This window comes from Zea mays, chromosome 7 (assembly GCF_902167145.1).
Source record: "Zea mays cultivar B73 chromosome 7, Zm-B73-REFERENCE-NAM-5.0, whole genome shotgun sequence".
In the NCBI taxonomy this organism is placed as follows: Eukaryota; Viridiplantae; Streptophyta; class Magnoliopsida; order Poales; family Poaceae; genus Zea; species Zea mays.
Window position 1 is genome coordinate 183,712,227 of NC_050102.1, and position 21,287 is coordinate 183,733,513.

The 21,287-nt window shown below is 43.1% G+C and overlaps 1 protein-coding gene and 1 long non-coding RNA gene across 3 annotated transcripts; one reads left to right on the plus strand and one right to left on the minus strand.

Annotated features, from left to right (window-relative positions):
• Nucleotides 1-400: 400 nt before the first annotated feature.
• Nucleotides 401-5,008, plus strand: LOC103633601 (SNF2 domain-containing protein CLASSY 1). 2 transcript variants are annotated; one of them, XM_008655307.3, is made up of 6 exons: nucleotides 401-603; nucleotides 775-869; nucleotides 943-1,184; nucleotides 1,276-2,577; nucleotides 2,697-2,852; nucleotides 2,942-5,008. In XM_008655307.3, exons 2-6 carry the CDS (start codon nucleotides 821-823, stop codon nucleotides 4,835-4,837), a joined length of 3,645 nt encoding a protein of 1,214 aa, XP_008653529.1. In that variant the 5' UTR covers nucleotides 401-603; nucleotides 775-820; the 3' UTR covers nucleotides 4,838-5,008. The 2 variants fall into 2 exon arrangements, with proteins under 2 accessions (XP_008653529.1, XP_008653528.1); XM_008655306.4 differs by lacking the exon at nucleotides 401-603 and having other exon boundaries at nucleotides 650-869.
• Nucleotides 5,009-18,450: 13,442 nt separating this feature from the next.
• On the minus strand, nucleotides 18,451-19,980 carry LOC109940856 (uncharacterized). Its single transcript, XR_002263561.3, has 2 exons — nucleotides 19,856-19,980; nucleotides 18,451-19,069 (listed from the first exon to the last, which is right to left on the minus strand). It is a non-coding gene; the product is annotated as an uncharacterized lncRNA (long non-coding RNA).
• Nucleotides 19,981-21,287: the final 1,307 nt, after the last annotated feature.

A 21,287-nucleotide genomic window follows, 5' to 3' on the forward strand; every position in this document is an offset into this window, starting at 1 on the left:
TAAATTTAAATTTTTAAGTACAAGGTTGGTAAAAATAAAATGTAGATTATGAAATTGAGTAATATTGTAAATATAGAGGATCAAATTTAGATAACGTTATTGAAGATAGAGAAGATATATATGATACAATTTTTTACGGTGTAATCTAAAGGTCCGAGAATATATTTTTAGACCCGTTGTCTTATCAAGGGTCTGTTTAGTTCGTGGCTAATTATGTCATACTTCAAGTAAGGTTAGCCTTTTGAATTGAAGAACTAATATCTAAAAAAAGTTACGCTAAATATGGTAAATTAGTCAGCCTTTTACACTTCTGTTTTTGGGTTTCGGGTGCGCGCTGCCTTCACTCCTCGCTGGGGCCCACGATGATGATTAAAAAAAAAAGCGGGCGATGCCATTTGTTGGCTGGACACCTGGAGCTTGAGGACTTGACTGTGGACTCCACTCCACTTCCTTTCCTTCCTCAAGGCCCCAACGGCCAACCCATCTTCTTCACTGTTCAACGGCCTGGTATACTTCGCCAGCCGCCAGCCGCCGGCCGCCGGCCGCCGCATTGCCCATCCACAGCGGCAGTGCAATCGATTGTCTTCCTTCTACTGGTATCCGGTAAGGTAGCCCTGCTTTTATTGTGTGGGTTGATTATCTTCGTCTCTGTCAGAACCGGGGCTGGGGTTTTCTTTAATCGTTGCCGCCGTGAGTCAGTCACCGGTAACCAAAGCCGAATCTTTGTTCCATTTTGGCTATGAACTTTTCTTTTGTCTGTGTTGTGTTTAGCAGGCACTTTCGTTTGTGTTCATGTGCCTCAAGTAATATTGCTGTCAACATGGTCAAGGGATCCACAGGCCACCACAGCAACCCCATCGCTCCAGTCCGTAAGTGATAGTTTCAGCACCTGCATCTCTTGTGCCAGCGGACAGAAACTTAGGATCTATCCGTTGCTTGCAGCGTTTGAGGCGTTTCATAACGGATCATGGCATGGAGCCAATTCTATAATGATACGGGATGGTGGTTTGCTTGTAAAATTTGTCTCCTCTGGATACGCAGTCGCAGTCCAGCATGATATTGATGGGTCCTATCTGCGCGTTCGTTCTAGAAAGGCAACTTGCTCGGATTGCTCACATGTTCTCAAGCCAGGCGCCGATGTTTGTGTATGGCAAGCAGTTTACAGAGGAGAAACAAAAGATTCTGTATGTCACTTCCTTCCATCTTTGCTATCCTTACTTCAATATGGAATGGATGCATCATCTCACATCCGCTTTGTTCTCTTTATACGTGCAGGTACTGTTGTGCTGCCGTGATGCAAGGCTCATCAAAATCAAGAGAAACCATCAATCGGACCGGTGCCTATGCTTGTTTGCCGTTATTTTCTACAAAGACCAGTGCCCAGGCAGCAAAGAAAAAGTGATATCCGGTACAATAGCTGACGTAGTGACGATAGACGACATCTGCATCTTGCAGAATCTCCAACCTGAGGAGCTCCAGGATGGGAGCGTGCGATGGAATTCTGCAGTGGACTGCTTCCATCATAACAGAAGCAAGCTGCTAAGTGCAAGATTCTCCCTGGAAGTCGCATACCTCATAGTTTTGTCTAGCCTGAGGAGAATGGAATTCAACATCAAGATGGTCGACGGCAACATCATTTACCAGATCATCAAAGGAGACCAAGCACGGGATAGTATTGATTCCATGAGCATACCTCCAGGTTTTGGGAAGAACATGGACATAATATCATTCAAACCACGTGGTGAGGCTTTACGCCCAATTACCAGAACAGTTCCAGTCACTCAGGTTGAAGAAGGCAATCTCACAGAAGATGGGTGTATCGCCGTGAAGGGAGAATCTGATAGTGCACAAGATGTCGAGATCTTGTATGCGCATGTGGACATAAGACGCTCAAAGCGTATGAAAACTCAACCAGATCGCTTTACTAGTTATGATGCGCGTAATTTCAACCGGACCTACAACAAGAAAGAAGCAGATGGACCATCTACTAAGTATGAAGATTCGGAGAGCGGCTTGAGTTGTGATTCATCAGAGCAGAGAGAATCAAGTGATGAAGAGGCCTTAGAAAATCCAAGGTCTATGGCAGCCGAGCACAAGTACCCAGTGAAAAGAAATCAGTGCTCTTTGCCTGTAAAAGAGAAACAGATCTCAATGGAAATAAAGAAGAACACAACAGACCAAGGGTGTTCAGATTCTTACATTCCACATACGCCAGCAAAGAATACAGAGCGTCCGAGGTTTCGACTAAAGCCATTTGCTTCGTCTCGAAGCCTAGATGGCAATAGTGAACCAGCATTCTGCCAAAAGAGGGGTAGGAAAAGAAAGAAACACATGTGCCAAATAGAGTACAAGCGAATGATAGACCAATGCATCGGAAATATCCAGTGTGAAGTGGAGAGAGATTCTGACTTTAAGTTTGGTGACCAGATATTGGATGGCTGTGTACGTGCTTACCAAGAAGTGGATTTTACGTGGCCATCTTCCGCTGATAGTCAAGAGGAGAAGGATGAGCTTGACGAATTGTGGAAAGAAATGGACTATGCACTGGCCACAGTAGCAATTCTTGAACAAAAGCAGGTGAGTGGTTTTGTTTTGTAGTTTGCCTTCCTCTTTTTCTATGAACATATTCAACCATTATTTAAGATACAAACATATTTGTTTTGTTGTCACAATTAATAAAATGTTTGGACTTCCAGATGACAGATTCAGAAGTCGTTCATGAGAGCAATACTGATTTAGGAAAAGGAGGAGAGCACTGTCATCATGACTGCATGCTGGACGAACAGCTTGGTCTGACCTGCAGACTGTGCAATGTTGTATGCATTGAGGCAAAGGATATCTTTCCACCAATGGTAGCTTCAAACAGCAATCAAGTTAGTTCCCTTTTATTTTACTTGAGACCCCATTATTGACTGTATGCATATTTCATTTTTTTTGGCAGTTCACTGGTAAGGACCACGAGAGGCCTGAAAGGAACCATTTTGGCCAGGATGGTCATGTACTTGACCTTTCCTTTTTTGAGATTTGTGCTCCAGAATTCTCCAAAATCAAGGAATCTGGGAATGTGTGGGCTTCAATCACTGATCTTGAACCAAAGTTACTTGCTCATCAGAGAAAAGCCTTCGAATTTATATGGAAAAACTTGGCAGGATCATTACAGCTTGAAGAAATGGATGGTTCAACAAGTAGAGGTGGTTGTGTGGTTGCACATACTCCAGGAGCGGGTAAAACTCTTCTGCTGATTTCGTTTCTTGTCAGTTACTTGAAAGTTCACCCAAGAAGCCGGCCATTGGTCCTTACTCCAAAAGCTGCAATCCATACCTGGAGGACAGAGTTTCAGAAATGGGGCATCCTGCTTCCGTTACATGTGCTTCACCACTCTAACAGAACAAGCAAACTGATGGGGGGTCTTAGTTCGAAACTGCAGGCGGTTTTGAAGAGTTTCCACCAGCCATCGTGGAAAACAATGCGCATCATGCATTGTCTGGACAAACTATGCAAGTGGCATGAGGAACCAAGCATTCTTCTCATGACGTATTCTTCCTTCTTATCGCTTACGAAAGAAGACTCAAAACTGCGTCATCAGGCGTTCATAACGAAAGTTTTGATGAACAACCCCGGGCTATTGATTCTTGATGAAGGGCACAACCCAAGGAGCAACAAATCAAAGTTGAGAAAGTTGCTGATGAAGGTGAAGACTGAATTCAGGATACTCTTGTCTGGCACGGTCTTTCAGAACAACTTTGAAGAGTACTTCAACACCTTGTCTTTGGCCAGACCTCGTTTTGTCAACGACGTTATGACCACGCTGGTTACAGAATCAGAAAAGAGAACACGGAGCCGAACCGGCAAACATCAAGAAGCACTGGCAAGGCATGTTTTTGTGGAAAGAGTGGGGCACAAGATAGAGTCTAGCAGCAAACATGACAGGATGGATGGCATCTCCTTGTTAAATGAGCTTACTCAAGGATTCATCGATTCGTTCGAAGGTACAAAACTGAACATTCTTCCGGGTATACGTGTTTATACCCTTTTCATGAAACCCACCGACGTCCAGGAAGAGGTACTGGCGAAACTGCTGATGCCCTTGTCAGGCAATGCGCGTTACCCTCTCGAGTATGAGCTGCTCATCACAATTGCTTCTATCCATCCTTGGCTTATAAACACAACCAAGTGTGCTAGCACTTACTTCACCCCAGCAGAAGTAGCTAGCGTTGACAAGTACAAGCGGAACTTTGCTGCTGGTTGCAAGGCAAAGTTTGTGATTGATCTGTTGCACAAGTCCTCGTTCAGAGGGGAGAGGGTTCTGGTATTTTGCCACAACGTGGCCCCGATAGCCTTCCTGGTCACGCTCATAGAGATCGTCTTTGGATGGCGCCTTGGGCAGGAAGTCCTGGTGCTGCAGGGAGACCAAGAACTGCATGTGCGGTCAGATGTCATGGATAAATTCAACAGCGACAGAAGAGGGAAGAGGAAGGTGCTGATTGCTTCAACTACAGCCTGTGCCGAGGGTATCAGTCTCACCGGCGCGTCCAGACTGGTGATGCTTGATTCGGAGTGGAACCATTCCAAGACAAGGCAGGCAATCGCGAGGGCGTTCCGGCCTGGCCAGGAGAGGATGGTGTTTGTCTACCTTCTTGTGGCGTCTGGGACATGGGAGGAAGATAAATACAACAGTAACAGGAGGAAAGCTTGGATCGCAAAAATGGTCTTCTTTGGCCGTCATTTCGATGACCCATTGCAAAACCGTGTGACCGAAATCGATGACGAGGTTCTCAAGGAGCTTGCTGATGAAGATGAGACCAATACTTTCCATATGATAGTGAAACAGGACTGAAAAAAAAAGATATGGTCCCTTTGTTCTACATGGTTAAGTGCTGCTATGCTTTTGTAATTGTAATCTGGTGGTTTTAGCTGAGGAAAAAGAAACCTATGGATATCTTTCGTTAAGACTTTGTGCTGTAACAAGGATGTGCTTGCCTTGCTAACTAGTCTTGCATGAAATGCATATTCCACTCGGCATGATCAGAACCCGATGTGGCGCCTTATCAACAGCTTCCGCCTCTTCTTCTGGTTTGAATTTGTCAGGCTTTGCCGATGGTCTCGGTGGTTCTTCGGTCAACTGCTCTATGGCCACTGGGATTACCGCGTTTGGATCATCATCCCCTTCCGCCATTGCAAAAGTTTGTTGTAGTGGTCCCACCGGACGTGCCAATGAGCATGAGCCCACAACCTCTATCACTTACATGCACATTCTGAAGGTTTAGAAACACATTCCACTCACTTTTTTTCTCGAGAACACGGCATAATTACGTATCAGTATCATTATATTAAGAAGAAAAAAACGAGTCTTAGATAACCAGTGCAAACATCAAAGAGCTTCCTTACGGTGGCCACCAATAGGGCTACAAAAAAAGCTCGAAGATTGCAAGCTTGCTCAGGCTCGTGAGGCTGAACGAGTCCAAAGCCAAGCCTTATCCGGCTCACGAGCTTATTATATCATGTAGTGCTACGTTGTGACATTATTATTTTATTATGTTATTAATTTATTTTCTTAATTTTTTATGAATCTAATACTAGATATGGTTTAAATCATGTTCTTGAATTTTTGGTACATATTTTTTATTTTATATATAATGAAAATATACATTTTATGCTCTAAATTGGATTTAGTGTGATGGCTCGCGAGCCTAAACGAGCCCAAGCCAATCCTGATCTCTGAGCTTGCAATATGACCGAGTCGAGCTTGGCTCGTTTCCAGCCCTAGCCACCAACAAGCATACATGAAACTATCCATGACTAAAAAATAATAATAACAACCAATCAGCAAAATGACAGTACTAAGGTCACACTCCATGCAACCCCACCCACACACCATATCCTAACATCATGCTTGATGTCCTAAGTAAAAGTATTGATGCTCGGAGTAGCCCTATCAAAGACACATAGAATCATGTGTTTCCAAAGCCACTAGGCAACAAAATTTACTACTCAACCGAAGCCTTTTACTTGGGTCATGGGGATTGTCCTTTCTGCATTATGCCACCAGTTCTAGAATTTAGTTTCCTCGTTTCCTGGAGTGGGGCGTTGCATCCCAATGAGAGATATGATATCAAACCATAGTTCTTTAGCAAGCACGCGCTGAATTAGGATGTGCTCTATCGTTTCCTCTCTTCTTGGCCACAAAGAAGACATTGCATAGGATGATCCAATCCACGACGAGATAAGTGGTATGATGTCCAACATCGATTTAAAGAGGCCAACCAGAGGGGAAATTTACATCTTGGGGAGCCTAGATTTTCCAAGTATTTTCCTGACGGCTCAAAGGTAATTGCCCTTAAATAAATAGAGATATGTCGATTTGGATGAGTACTTCCCTAAGGCAGAAGGAGTCCAAAGATGTTGATATGGAGCTCCTCGCTGAAGTTGATAACCTTGCAATAGATCCCATAACATAAAGTATTCAAGGAGAGCTTGGACCGATAAGCTGCTTGACAATCTTCTCTCACTGTCCTTGTGTTGATAACCTTGCAATAGATCCCATTTGTTCTCATTCAGAGCTTCTCTCATTGTCCTAGTGTTGACAATTTCCTTTGGCACTACAAAGATAAGAGTTGGTGCCATATCAACAAAAGCATGACCATGAAGCCACCGGTCTATCCAAAATAGTGTATGTGATCCATCACCTGCTAGAGAAATTACTAAAGAGGAAAACATTGCTGCAACATTTAGGTGTACCTTAACCTCTAATTCAGTCCTCACTCGATTTGGTTGAGTTTTCTTCAACCAGAGCCACCTCATATTGAGAGCCCATCCATGTATCTCCAAATTATGAATACCTAATCCACCCAAGTCAGGTGGTCTTCACACCTTTGTTCAAATGACCAAACAATGACCACCTCTAACATCATTACAGTCTTTCTAGAGGAAACCTCGTCGGATTTTGTCAATGGCAATTAGATCACATAGTTCATCATTTGGGTGAGATTGGAGCACCTTCACTGTATTTCGTAGTGTTTATGCATCTTGTGACACTAGTGAAGTGAGTTGGGCTAGATCTACACTTATTACTCTTGGTGATTGTAATCACTTAGATGTCTCGGTGATTATGGGATCATTGGTCGGCTTTGGTGATTGTTGATAGCTTCGATCATTCTTGTGAATAGGCTCTTGTGCTCATCCCTATTGGAGATCCGCAAAGAGCAACTCTAGTGAAATAATGACTTGTTGGAGTGTCATTTTAGTGTAATTCTTACGAGACCATTATCATGGTCTTGATTTATTATGTCGATTAGAAGATGAAACCCTCAGTTTGGACTTGCCACAATGAGGACATAGGTTGCTGTTGGGCAACTGAAGCTCGAGAATGAATATTGTGTCATATCTTGCCTCATGTAGTTTTCTCTCTGAGCTATCCTTGCCATTTCATATATTCTTGTTGCTAATTCAATATCTTGTTGTATATATATTGTTTATTTCATTTCTCATACTTAGCTCATAACTTATTATATTCATACATATCTTTCACAAGCTATATGTTTGTTTAAAGAAATAACTATAGAATAAAATTAGTGCAAGTAATCGCTGCCACATATTCAGTTAAATTGCACTAGTTAATTTGCTAGTCTTTGTAGAAAATTTTTATAGGCTATTCACCCCTTCTAGCCATCTAGGTACTTTCACCTACGATGGTTCTAAGGGCCGCTGTCAGTATTCGAAGGAAAAGGCATACCCCTAGTGCTGCCAAAATACCTTCGAGGACTTTAATAGGAGAAGACGTGTCCATGGAGAGCCCAATTCAATGCCATCTTAGCATTCCTGGGGCCCAGTGAATCAGAATCTAAGCCTCATGGTGGCTGTGCCTCGAGGCCCTATGAGCCGAGGGTCTTATGCAAGAGGCCACCATACTCCCAGGATGTCCGCGGGACATGATGATCTTGGGTGATACTGCTTTAGCACCATGTGTGCCCCTGACTAGGTCGAGCACACACTACACCAAAATAGTGAACTTCCTAGAGCCTAAACTCTAGGAAGTTAGCCCTAAACTCTAGGAAGTTAGCTAAACCCTCGGAAGTAAAGCCATCCCGTCGGAAGTTTGACTCTCGAAATTTTTTTGTCGGAAGTTAGCTTAACTTCCTAGAGCCCTCTAGGAAGTTAGCTAACTTCCTACAGCCAGTGGAGCCTCTCGGAAGTTAGTAGATTCACACCATCAGCCGATTAACTTCCTACGGTTGACTATAGCCCCTAGGAAGTTAGCGGTCCATTTGACCTCTAGAAAGTTAATTTGACCAGCATTACAAATGTTGTTTATTTTTATTTTACACCACATTCCAAAACATAACATATATATCAACATCTATATAGCACAATATATTTTCACATAAAACATCTCACACACATCACATAACAATATTTAAATCCATAGTCTCATCAATTACATCATAAAAGTCTCATTCATAGTCATAATAAGACACATCTCATCTAGTCATAATAAGAGACAATATCTTATACATAGTCATAATAAAATTCTCAAGTATCACAACACATAACATGGAAGCTCACGATCACCGATCACCATCGGGGTACAGTGTCGAGTGATGGTCGATACCTCCACTAGAGAAGAGGGCTTCTACAAAGTCTAACCCGTCTTCTCGTTCATGCGTCGGCAAGGTAGCTGGAGGGGTCTAATATATACATGTACAAATAATATTTGCTGAGTTACATCATAATATAACTAACATCAAGTAAATGATGATGAATTTTCATACCTGATGTTCGTACTGGATTGTATCATCACAAGATTCTATTCTACATTGGTCTACAAATAATATGAAGTATTCAAATTGATATGAGGCCAAAAGGACAAAAATAATATCCTCGTAAGTGAATTAAAGATCCAACGTATTCTCAAATAAAATAGTATACATATATTGTGATTTAACATTGTGGTTCAGTTAGTATATACAACAAAAAACAGATATGAAAAATAAAAACATAAAAGCATAAAAGTAGCAATTTAGAAATTAGGATTACAACACACCACATAATTAAGCCAGTCTCTTGTTTCATCTTTGGCCTTTTGTTTGGGATTGATAGTCGCCTAGAGGGGGGGTGAATAGGGCGAAACTGAAATTTACAAAATTAATCACAACTACAAGCCGGGTTAGCGTTAGAAATAATAACGAGTCCGAGAGAGAGGGCGCAAAACAAATCGCAAGCAAATGAAGAGTGTGACACGTGGATTTGTTTTACCGAGGTTCGGTTCTCGCAAACCTACTCCCCGTTGAGGAGGCCACAAAGGCCGGGTCTCTTTCAACCCTTCCCTCTCTCAAACGGTCCCTCCGACCGAGTGAGTTTCTTTTCTCAAATCAAAACCAGGAACAAAACTTCCCCGCAAGGGCCACCACACAATTGGTGCCTCTTGCCTTGATTACAATGGAGTTTTGATCACAAGAACAAGTGAGAAAGGAAAGAAGCGATCCAAGCGCAAGAGCTCAAAAGAACACGACAAATCTCTCTCGCTAATCACTAAAGCCTTGTGTGGAATTGGAGAGGATTTGATCTCTTTGGTGTGTCTAGAATTGAATGCCTAGCTCTTGTAAGTGGTTGAGAAGTGGAAAACTTGGATGCAATGAATGGTGGGTGGTTGGGGTTATTTATAGCCCCAACCACCAAACTAGCCGTTTGGTGGGGCTGTCTGTCGCATGGTGCACCGGACAGTCCGGTGCGCCAGCCACGTCACCAAAGTCGTTGGGTTCTGACCGTTGGAGCTCTGACTTCTGGGCCCGCCTGGATGTCCGGTGGCGCACCAGACATGTACTGTAGAGTGTCCGGTGCGCCACAACGCGCGTGCCTGACTTCTGCGCGCTCTGGCGCGCATTAATTGCTGTTGCAGGTGACCGTTGGCGCGAAGTAGCCGTTGCCCCGCAGTTACACCGGACATGTCCGGTGAATTATAGCGGAGCAGCTGTTGCAGTTTCCCGAAGCTGGCGAGTTACTGAGGCCGCTCTTTGTTGGAGCACCGGACACTGTCCGGTGTACACCGGACAGTCCGGTGAATTATAGTGGAGTTGCCTCTGGATTTTCCCGAAGGCGACGAGTTTGCGCTGGAGTCCTCTGGTGCACCGGACGTGTCCGGTGCGCCAGACCAGAGGTGCCTTCGGTTGTCCCTTTGCTCTTTTGTTGAACCCAATACTTGGTCCTTTTATTGGCTAAGTGTGAACCTTTGGCACCTGTATAACTTATACACTATAGCAAACTAGTTAGTCCAATTATTTGTGTTGGGCAATTCAACCACCAAAATTAATTAGGGACTAGGTGTAAGCCTAATTCCCTTTCAATCTCCCCCTTTTTGGTGATTGATGCCAACACAAACCAAAGCAAATATAGAAGTGCATATTTGAACTAGTTTGCATAATGTAAGTGCAAAGGTTGCTTGGAATTGAGCCAATATAAATACTTACAAGATATGCATGGATTGTTTCTTTGTTTTTAACATTTTGGACCACGTTTACACCATATGTTTTGTTTTTGCAAATTCTTTTGTAAATTTTTTTTTAAGTTCTTTTGCAAATAGTCAAAGGTAAATGAATAGGATTTTACGAAGTATTTTCAAGATTTGAAATTCTCTCCCCCTGTTTCAAATGCTTTTCCTTTGACTAAACAAAACTCCCCCTAAATGAGATCCCCCTCTTAGTGTTCAAGAGGGTTTTGATATATCATTTTGAAATACTACTTTCTCCCTCTTTTGAACACAATAAGATACCAATTTGAAATTTACCAATTGAAAATCTCCAATTTTAAAGTTAGGTGGTGGTGCGGTCCTTTTGCTTTGGGCTCTTACTCTCTTCCCCTTTGGCATGAATCGCCAAAAACGAAATCATTAGAGCCCTCGAATTACTCTCTCCCTTTGGTCATAAATAAATAAGTGAAGAATATACCAAAGATGTAGTCCTTTTGCTTTGGACTCAAGTTCTCTCCCCCAAAGATGGAGAGATGCGCGGAGCGACGGCGAAGGATGAGTTACGGAGTGGAAGCCTTTGTCTTCGCCGAAGACTCCAATTCCCTTTCAATACACCTATGACTTGGTTTGAAATAGACTTGAAAAACACATTAGTCATAGCATATGAAAGAGACATGATCAAAGGTATACAAATGAGCTATGTGTGCAAATCAACAAAAGAAGTTCCTAGAATCAAGAATATTTAGCTCATGTCTAAGTTTGTTAAAAGTTTGTTCATCAAGTGGCTTGGTAAAGATATCGGCTAATTGATCTTTAGTATTAATGTAAGAAATCTCGATATCTCCCTTTTGTTGGTGATCCCTTAAAAAGTGATACCGAATGGCTATGTGTTTAGTGCGGCTATGCTCGACGGGATTATCCGCCATTTTGATTGCACTTTCATTATCACATAGCAAAGGGACTTTGGTTAATTTGTAACCGTAGTCCCGCAGGGTTTGCCTCATCCAAAGCAATTGCGCGCAACAATGGCCTGCGGCAATATACTCGGCTTCGGCGGTAGAAAGAGCGACCGAATTTTGCTTCTTTGAAGCCCAAGACACCAAGGATCTTCCCAAGAACTGGCAAGTCCCCGATGTGCTCTTCCTATTGATTTTACACCCCACCCAATCGGCATCCGAATAACCAATCAAATCAAATGTGGATCCCCTAGGATACCAAAGCCCAAACTTAGGAGTGTAAGCCAAATATCTCAAGATTCGTTTTACGGCCGTAAGGTGAGCTTCCTTAGGGTCGGCTTGGAATCTTGCACACATGTATACGGAAAGCATAATATCCGGTCGAGATGCACATAAATAGAGTAATGAACCTATCATCGACCGATATACCTTTTGATCGACGGATTTACCTCCCGTGTCGAGGTCGAGATGGCCATTGGTTCCCATGGGTGTCTTGATGGGCTTAGCATCCTTCATTCCAAACTTGGTTAGAATGTCTTGAGTATACTTCGTTTGGCTAATGAAGGTGCCTTCTTGGAGTTGCTTCACTTGAAATCCTAAGAAATACTTCAACTCCCCCATCATAGACATCTCAAACTTTTGTGTCATGATCCTACTAAATTCTTCACATGTAGACTCGTTAGTAGACCCAAATATGATATCATCAACATAAATTTGACATACGAACAAGTCATTTTCAAGAGTTTTAGTAAATAAAGTAGGATCGGCCTTTCCGACTTTGAAGCCATTAGCGATAAGGAAATCTCTAAGGCATTCATACCATGCTCTTGGGGCTTGCTTGAGCCCATAAAGCGCCTTAGAGAGTTTATAAACATGGCTAGGGTACTCACTATCTTCAAAGCCGGGAGGTTGCTCAACATAGACCTCTTCCTTGATTGGTCCATTGAGGAAGGCACTTTTTACGTCCATTTGATAAAGCTTAAAGCCATGGTAAGTAGCATAGGCTAATAATATGCGAATTGACTCAAGCCTAGCTACGGGTGCATAGGTTTCACCGAAATCCAAACCTTCGACTTGGGAGTATCCCTTGGCCACAAGTCGAGCTTTGTTTCTTGTCACCACACCATGCTCGTCTTGCTTGTTGCGGAAGACCCATTTGGTTCCTACAACATTTTGATTAGGACATGGAACTAAATGCCATACCTTATTCCTAGTGAAGTTGTTGAGCTCCTCTTGCATCGCCACCACCCAGTCCGAATCTTGTAGTGCTTCCTCTACCCTGTGTGGCTCAATAGAGGAAACAAAAGAGTAATCCTCACAAAAATGTGCAATTCGAGATCTAGTGGTTACCCCCTTATGAATGTCGCCGAGGATGGTGTCGACGAGGTGATCTCGTTGGATTGCTTGGTGGACTCTTGGGTGTGGCGGCCTTTGTTCTTCATCCTCCTTGTCTTGATCATTTGCATCTCCCCCTTGATCATTGTCGTCATCTTGAGGTGGCTCATTTGCTTGATCTTCTATTTCATCAACTTGAGCCTCATCCTCATTTTGAGTCGGTGGAGATGCTTGCGTGGAGGAGGATGGTTGATCTTGTGCATTTGGAGACTCTTCGGATTCCTTAGGACACACATCCCCAATGGACATGTTCCTTAGCGCGATGCACGGAGCCTCTTCAATACCTATCTCATCAAGATCAACTTGCTCTACTTGAGAGCCGTTAGTCTCATCAAACACAACATCACAAGAAACTTCAACTTGTCCGGAGGACTTGTTAAAGACTCTATATGCTCTTGTGTTTAAATCATATCCTAGTAAAAAGCCTTCTACAGTCTTAGGAGCAAATTTAGATTTTCTACCTCTTTTAACAAGTATAAAGCATTTGCTACGAAAGACTCTAAAATATGAAATATTGGGCTTTTTACCGGTTAGGAGTTCATAGGATGTCTTCTTGAGGATTCGGTGTAGATACAACCGGTTGATGGCGTAGCAAGCGGTGTTGACCGCCTCCGCCCAAAACCGATCCGAAGTCTTGTACTCATCAAACATGGTTCTAGCCATGTCCAATAGAGTTCGATTCTTCCTTTCCACTACACCATTTTGTTGAGGGGTGTAGGGAGAAGAGAACTCATGCTTGATGCCCTCCTCCTCAAGAAAGCCTTCGATTTGAGAGTTCTTGAACTCTGTCCCGTTGTCGCTTCTTATTTTCTTGATCCTTAAGCTGAACTCATTTTGAGCCCGTCTCAAGAATCCCTTTAAGGTCTCTTGGGTTTGAGATTTTTCCTGCAAAAAGAATACCCAAGTGAAGCGAGAATAATCATCCACTATTACAAGACGATACTTACTCCCGCCGATGCTTATGTAAGCAATCGGGCCGAATAGATCCATGTGGAGTAGCTCAAGCGGCCTGTCGGTCGTCATGATGTTCTTGTGTGGATGATGGGCTCCAACTTGCTTTCCTGCTTGGCATGCGCTACAAACCCTGTCTTTCTCAAAATGAACATTGGTTAGTCCTAAAATGTGCTCTCCCTTTAGAAGCTTATGAAGATTCTTCATCCCAACATGGGCTAGTCGGCGGTGCCAAAGCCAACCCATGTTAGTCTTAGCAATTAAGCATGTGTCGAGTTCAGCTCTATCAAATTCTACTAAGTATAGCTGACCCTCTAACACACCCTTAAATGCTATTGAATCATCACTTCTTTTAAAGACAGTGACACCTACATCAGTAAAGAGACAGTTGTAGCCCATGTTGCATAATTGAGATACAGAAAGCAGGTTGTAATCTAATGAATCTACAAGAAAAACATTGGAAATAGAATGGTCAGGAGATATAGCAATTTTATCCAATCCTTTGACCAAACCTTGGTTTCCATCCCCCAATGTGATCGCTCGTTGGGGATCTTGGTTTTTCTCGTAGGAGGAGAACATTTTCTTCTCCCCAGTCATGTGGTTTGTGCACCCGCTATCGATGATCCAACTTGAGCCCCCGGATGCATAAACCTACAAAACAAGTTTAGTTCTTGACTTTAGGTACCCAAACGGTTTTGGGTCCTTTGGCATTAGAAACAAGAACTTTGGGAACCCAAACACAAGTTTTGGAGCTCTTGTGTTTGCCCCCAACATACTTCGCAACGACCTTGCCGGATTTGTTAGTCAAAACATATGATGCATCAAAAGTTTTGAATGAAATGTCATAATCATTTGATGCATTAGGAATTCTCTTCTTAGGCAACTTAGCACGGGTTGGTTGCCTAGAACTAGATGTCTCACCCTTATACATAAAAGCATGGTTAGGGCCAGAGTGAGACTTCCTAGAGTGAATCCTCCTAATTTTGCTCTCGGGATAACCGGCAGGGTATAAAATGTAACCCTCGTTATCCTGAGGCATGGGAGCTTTGCCCTTAACAAAGTTTGACAATCTTTTAGGAGGGGCATTAAGTTTGACATTGTTTCCCCTTTGGAAGCCAATGTCATCCTTTATGCCAGGGCGTCTCCCATTATAAAGCATACTACGAGCAAATTTAAATTTTTCATTCTCTAAGTTATGCTCGGCAATTTTAGCATCTAATTTAGCTATATGATAATTTTGTTGTTTAATTAAAGCCATGTGATCATGAATAGCATTAATATCAACATCTCTACATCTAGCACAAATAGAAACATGCTCAACAATAGATGTAGAGGGTTTGCAAGATTTTAACTCTATAACCTTAGCATGTAATATGTCATTTTCACTTCTAAGGTTAGAAATAGTAATATTGCAAACATCAAAATCTTTAGCCTTAGCAAGCAATTTTTCATTTTCATTTCTAAGGCTAGAGAGTGAAACGTTCAATTCTTCAATCCTAGCAAGTAAATCATCATTATCATCTCTAGAATTGGAAGTTGAAACATTACAAACATGAGAATCAACCTTAGCTAATAAATTAGCATTTTCATTTCTAAGGTTGGCAATAGTGTCATGGCATGTGCTTAGCTCACTAGTTAATTTCTCACATTTTTCTATCTCTAGAGCATAAGCATTTTTAACCTTAACATGTTTCTTATTTTCCTTAATTAGGAAGTCCTCTTGGGAATCCAAAAGGTCATCTTTTTCATGAATGGCACTAATTAATTCATTTAATTTTTCCTTTTGTTCCATGTTAAGGTTGGCAAAAGGGTACGCAAATTATCTTCCTCATCACTAGCATTATCATCACTAGAGGACTCATATCTAGTGGAGGATTTAGATTTAACCTTCTTTTTGCCGTCCTTTGCCATGAGGCACTTGTGGCTGACGTTGGGGAAGAGAAGGCCCTTGGTGACGGCGATGTTGGCGGCGTCCTCGTCGGAGGAGGAGTCGCTAGAGCTTTCGTCGGAGTCCCATTCCCGACAAACATGGGCATCGCCGCCCTTCTTCTTGTAGTATCTCCTCTTCTCCTTTCTCCTCCCTTTCTTGTCGTCACCCTTGTCACTGTCACTAGAAATAGGACATTTAGCTATAAAGTGACCGGGCTTACCACACTTGTAGCAAACCTTCTTGGAGCGGGGCTTGTAATCCTTCCCCCTCCTTTGCTTGAGGATTTGGCGAAAGCTTTTGATGACAAGTGCCATCTCCTCGTTGTCAAGCTTGGAGGCGTCGATTGGTTGTCTACTTGGTGTAGACTCTTCCTTTTTCTCCTCCGTGGCCTTGAATGCAACCGGTTGAGCTTCGGACATGGAGGGGCCGTCAAGCTCGTTGATTTTCCGTGAGCCCTTGATCATAAATTCAAAGCTCACAAAATTCCCGATTACTTCCTCGGGAGTCATTAGTGTATATCTTGGGTTGCCACGAATTAATTGAACTTGAGTAGGGTTAAGGAAAATAAGAGATCTTAGAATAACCTTAACCACCTCGTGGTCATCCCACTTTTTGCTCCCGAGGTTGCGCACTTGGTTCACCAAGGTTTTGAGCCGGTTGTACATGTCTTGTGGCTCTTCCCCTTGGCGAAGACGGAAGCGACCGAGCTCCCCCTCGATCGTTTCCCTCTTGGTGATCTTGGTGAGTTCATCACCCTCGTGCGCGGTCTTGAGTAAGTCCCAAATCTCCTTTGCACTCTTCAACCCTTGCACCTTGTTATATTCCTCTCTACTTATAGAGGCAAGGAGTATGGTTGTTGCTTGGGAGTTGAAGTGCTCGATTTGGGCTACTTCATCCACATCATAGTCTTCATCCCCTACGGATGGTACCTGTGCACCAAACTCAACAACATTCCATATACTTTTGTGGAGTGAGGTTAGATGAAAACGCATTAAATCACTCCACCTAGCATAATCTTCACCATCAAATGTTGGTGGTTTGCCTAATGGGACGGAAAGTAAAGGTGCATGTTTAGAAATGCGAGGGTAGCGTAGGGGAATCTTACTATACTTCTTACGCTCTTCGCGTTTAGAAGTGACGGATGCCGCGTCGGAGCCGGAGGTGGATGCCGATGAAGAATCGGTCTCGTAGTAGACCATCTTCCTCATCCTCTTTTTCTTGTCCCCACTCCGATGCGGCTTGTGGGAAGAGGATTTCTCCTTCTTTTCTTTGTGGTGTGAAGAAGATCTCTTCTCCTTCCCTTTGGAGGAGTCCTTCTTCTTCTCCTTCCTCTTGGTGTGGGACTTTTCCGATGAAGTGCTCCCGTGGCTTGTAGTGGGCTTTTCGTCGGTTTCCATCTCCTTCTTGGCGTGATCTCCCGACATCACTTCGAGTGGTTAGGCTCTAATGAAGCACCGGGCTCTGATACCAATTGATAGTCGCCTAGAGGGGGGTGAATAGGGCGATACTGAAATTTACAAAATTAATCACAACTACAAGCCGGGTTAGCGTTAGAAATAATAAAGAGTCCGAGAGAGGGCGCAAAACAAATCGCAAGCAAATGAAGAGTGTGACACGCGGATTTGTTTTACCGAGGTTCGGTTCTCGCAAACCTACTCCTCGTTGAGGAGGCCACAAAGGCCGGGTCTCTTTCAACCCTTCCCTCTCTCAAACGGTCCCTCGGACCGAGTGAGTTTCTTTTCTCAAATCAAAACCGGGAACAAAACTTCCCCGCAAGGGCCACCACACAATTGGTGCCTCTTGCCTTGATTACAATGGAGTTTTGATCACAAGAACAAGTGAGAAAGGAAAGAAGAGATCCAAGCGCAAGAGCTCAAAAGAACACGACAAATCTCTCTCGCTAATCACTAAAGCCTTGTGTGGAATTGGAGAGGATTTGATCTCTTTGGTGTGTCTAGAATTGAATGCCTAGCTCTTGTAAGTGGTTGAGAAGTGGAAAACTTGGATGCAATGAATGGTGAGTGGTTGGGGTTATTTATAGCCCCAACCACCAAACTAGCCGTTTGGTGGGGCTGTCTGTCGCATGGTGCACCGGACAGTCCGGTGCACACCGGACATGTCCGGTGCGCCAGCCACGTCACCAAAGCCATTGGGTTCTGACCGTTGGAGCTCTGACTTCTGGGCCCGCCTGGATGTCCGGTGGCGCACCGGACATGTACTGTAGAGTGTCCGGTGCGCCACAACGCGCGTGCCTGACTTCTGCGTGCTCTGGCGCGCATTAATTGTTGTTGCAGGTGACCGTTAGCGCGAAGTAGCCATTGCCCCGCAGTTACACCGGACAGTCCGGTGTACACCGGACATGTCCGGTGAATTATAGCGGAGCAGCTGTTGCAGTTTCCCGAAGCTGGCGAGTTCCTGAGGCCGCTCTTCGTTGGAGCACCGGACAGTCCGGTGAATTATAGTGGAGTTGCCTCTAGATTTTCCCGAAGGCGACGAGTTTGCACTGGAGTCCTCTGGTGCACCGGACATGTCCGGTGGCACACCGGACAGTCCGGTGCGCCAGACCAGAGGTGCCTTCGGTTGTCCCTTTGCTCTTTTGTTGAACCCAATACTTGGTCCTTTTATTGGCTAAGTGTGAACCTTTGGCACCGGTATAACTTATACACTAGAGCAAACTAGTTAGTCCAATTATTTATGTTGGGCAATTCAACCACCAAAATTAATTAGGGACTAGGTGTAAGCCTAATTCCCTTTCAGGGATCCTGCACCAAATAAGAAATAATTATTAGTCATGAAACATGAGTTGCAAGATAATGAGGTCCACAACAACTCAAGATAAATAGTACTACATACCCTTCGTGGAAGTCTAAATTGCATCAGTGAATCATTACATCTCAATGTCAATGTTAAATACTAAGCTCAGATTCAATTCCTTTATGCTAATCAAGTTTAACTACTCAAAGAAAAAGTCCAAACAATTTTAGTCAAATATGTTTAGGGTTTAGGGTTTTATCCTAATCAAGTTTAACTACTCAAAGAACAAGTGTGTTATTTAGCTAGCATGTACATATAAGTTTGCATCACAAAAATGTGGCTCACAGCCAAATCAACATAGGAAATTAATAGAACCTAGTAACCTACTATTACCTTAGTTTTATCGAGTGCACACATTCCAAAGCACTCACTAGTATCATCACAACACTAATTAGTTTAGTTTGTCCAAAAGGGTACAAGAAAAACTGACCCCAACTTGAACTTCATCTTTTTAGCCTTGATACTATATGAAGAAATTTGGCTACTAGCTGAGGGCAGCCACTTCTTGACAATCATCACTATCAGACTCCAGTTTATCTGAATCTTGCCCATGTGGATCATCTGCATTATCATATTTAGCCATACCATTCATCATGTCATGTATCCATTATTTAAACTAAAAGAGGATACAACATGGTAGTAACAACCATAATATACAAAACATTGTAAGAAGTCTTACAACTATACGACCCAAATAATAATAGATATATATAGTACAAGTACACATGTTCTGCATGAATAATACATAGCAGAGTGGGCTATATAAAATATCAGTATGTTCTGCATGAATAACACATAGCAGAGTGGGCTGAATAATACGCAGAGCGTCCATTTTCTACTTACTCAAAAAATGTAATAATTGAAAGCAACCGATGCTAAGTAGTATCAGTATGTTATATGTACATGCTAAATTAAATATGAATCTCACAAGCTGAAGAAAGTGGATCTATTTACTAAGAAGGAAATATGCAAGAAAACAAATCTGCACACAATGAAATCAGCAGCCAACGACATTCAATTGCATGAACAAGATTGATATATAGTTGTAGAATACAAAGCGTACAAAGGGATTTTGCTTACCTAAGCTGCGACGGACCACAAATCAGTTTTTTACAAGTCATGCGACATGGGAGATGACAAATAAGATCAAGATTAGCGACCTACACAATCACCTCGTTGTATTCTCCATCTAAATTCATGGGTTCTCGATAGAAGGGAGAGGAACGTGAGAGAGAGAGTGGAAAGTGAAGGGATAAGGTCAGAGCGGTTGGGATATCCAAGCAGACCCCATGCGATAGTAATGGCCGATGTCTCCTCTTGGGGCCATGCCAGCAATGCCCTGCTCACCTTGGATGCGGACGCACTCTTCTTGGGGTTGGGTTGGCGTGGCCGAGGGTGGTGCTGGCCGGGGCCGGGGCGGTCGACGATGGCAGGGGCGGGTCCATGGCGGCGCTTCCGTGCGAGCAAGCGGGTGAGGAAAGAGACGAACAGGTAGGGTTTCGGGTATATAAATCGCCTATTTTTTACAGGAGAAGCTAACTTCCTAGAGCAGTCCGTAGGAAGTTAGGAGGAGAAGCTAACTTCCTAGAGTATGCCATAGAAAGTTAGCAGGAGAAGTTAACTTCCTAGAGTAGACCGTAGGAAGTTAGCGACTCGTTTGACCACACGCGTGGGTCAGCATGTGAAAGCTAACTTCCTACAGCTTTTATAAAACACCGTAGGAAGTTATGTTTATTTCCTAGAGCTACCAGTTGCCTCTAGGAAGTTATTTATTTCCTACGGTTTGTTATAAAAGCTGTAGGAAGTTAAAAAACCGTAGGAAGTTTATGTTTTTGGTGTAGTGACATGTGGCATCGAGTGGGTAATATATTGCTACCATCTATCACATTTAATGCAAGAGATGACATAGTGATCAAAAGGTGCCACTATAGGCACAACACTAATTGCTAGTTACCAGTGAGCAATATATAGTGTGCGCGCCTACTACAACTTTCAACCACACCGTCCTTGATAGCTTGGACACCAGTCGTGTCACTGTGGCATGCCACACTTATCTCTATGACGCGTTAAGGACATGCTTTGCATATGGTACAACAACTACGGTAAGATAGGACCCTTGCCTAAGCAGGGATGTATCTCTCTTCTTCCTTATTCTATAAAAGGAAGGTGTAGAGTAGCATAGAAAGGGTTCTGATTCGAGTTCAAAAGCTCTCACTTCAGTTTTTTGTTTAATACTAGTATGCACATAGAAATAGATCGGGACAGAGCTCCCTCGCTCAACTTAGGGGTAGATATCATAAGGGGTAGTTAGGGCTCTCCTCACTCGCTAGCTCAGATACCACCTAAGCGTGTAAACAATAACCATATTTGCATCTAAACATCAATCATCTAGAGGATTACACTTACACAGTTCAAACCTATATAAATATTGCTTGTGTATATAGTTATGTCAATGCCCTGAACCAACACTCATAAGCATAATCCCTCTTCCTTAAGTTTTCTCTAGTACTTTTGATGCATTGGTGTCATAGGGCCCAAACTAGGGCTGGATATCGAGCCCGCTCGACTCGGCTCTAGGGATGGCAATGGGTAAATACCCACCGGGTATTACTACCCCATACCCATACCCACGACACAAAAATAATCCCACCGGGTCACCCATATACACTGGCGGATATGAATTTACCCCCATACCCATACCCATGTGGGTATGAGTCACCCATCGGGTCACCCGTACCCACAAAAATTAAACAACTATCAAAATATTATACTATACAAA

Coding starts and splice junctions, on each gene's coding strand:
- LOC103633601 (XM_008655306.4), top strand. CDS start 740: ATGAACTTTTCTTTTGTCTGTGTTGTGTTTAGCAGGCACTTTCGTTTG. Junction 1,185..1,275: donor GAGGAGAAACAAAAGATTCT/GTATGTCACTTC, acceptor TTATACGTGCAG/GTACTGTTGTGCTGCCGTGA. Junction 2,853..2,941: donor AGGATATCTTTCCACCAATG/GTAGCTTCAAAC, acceptor TTTTTTTGGCAG/TTCACTGGTAAGGACCACGA.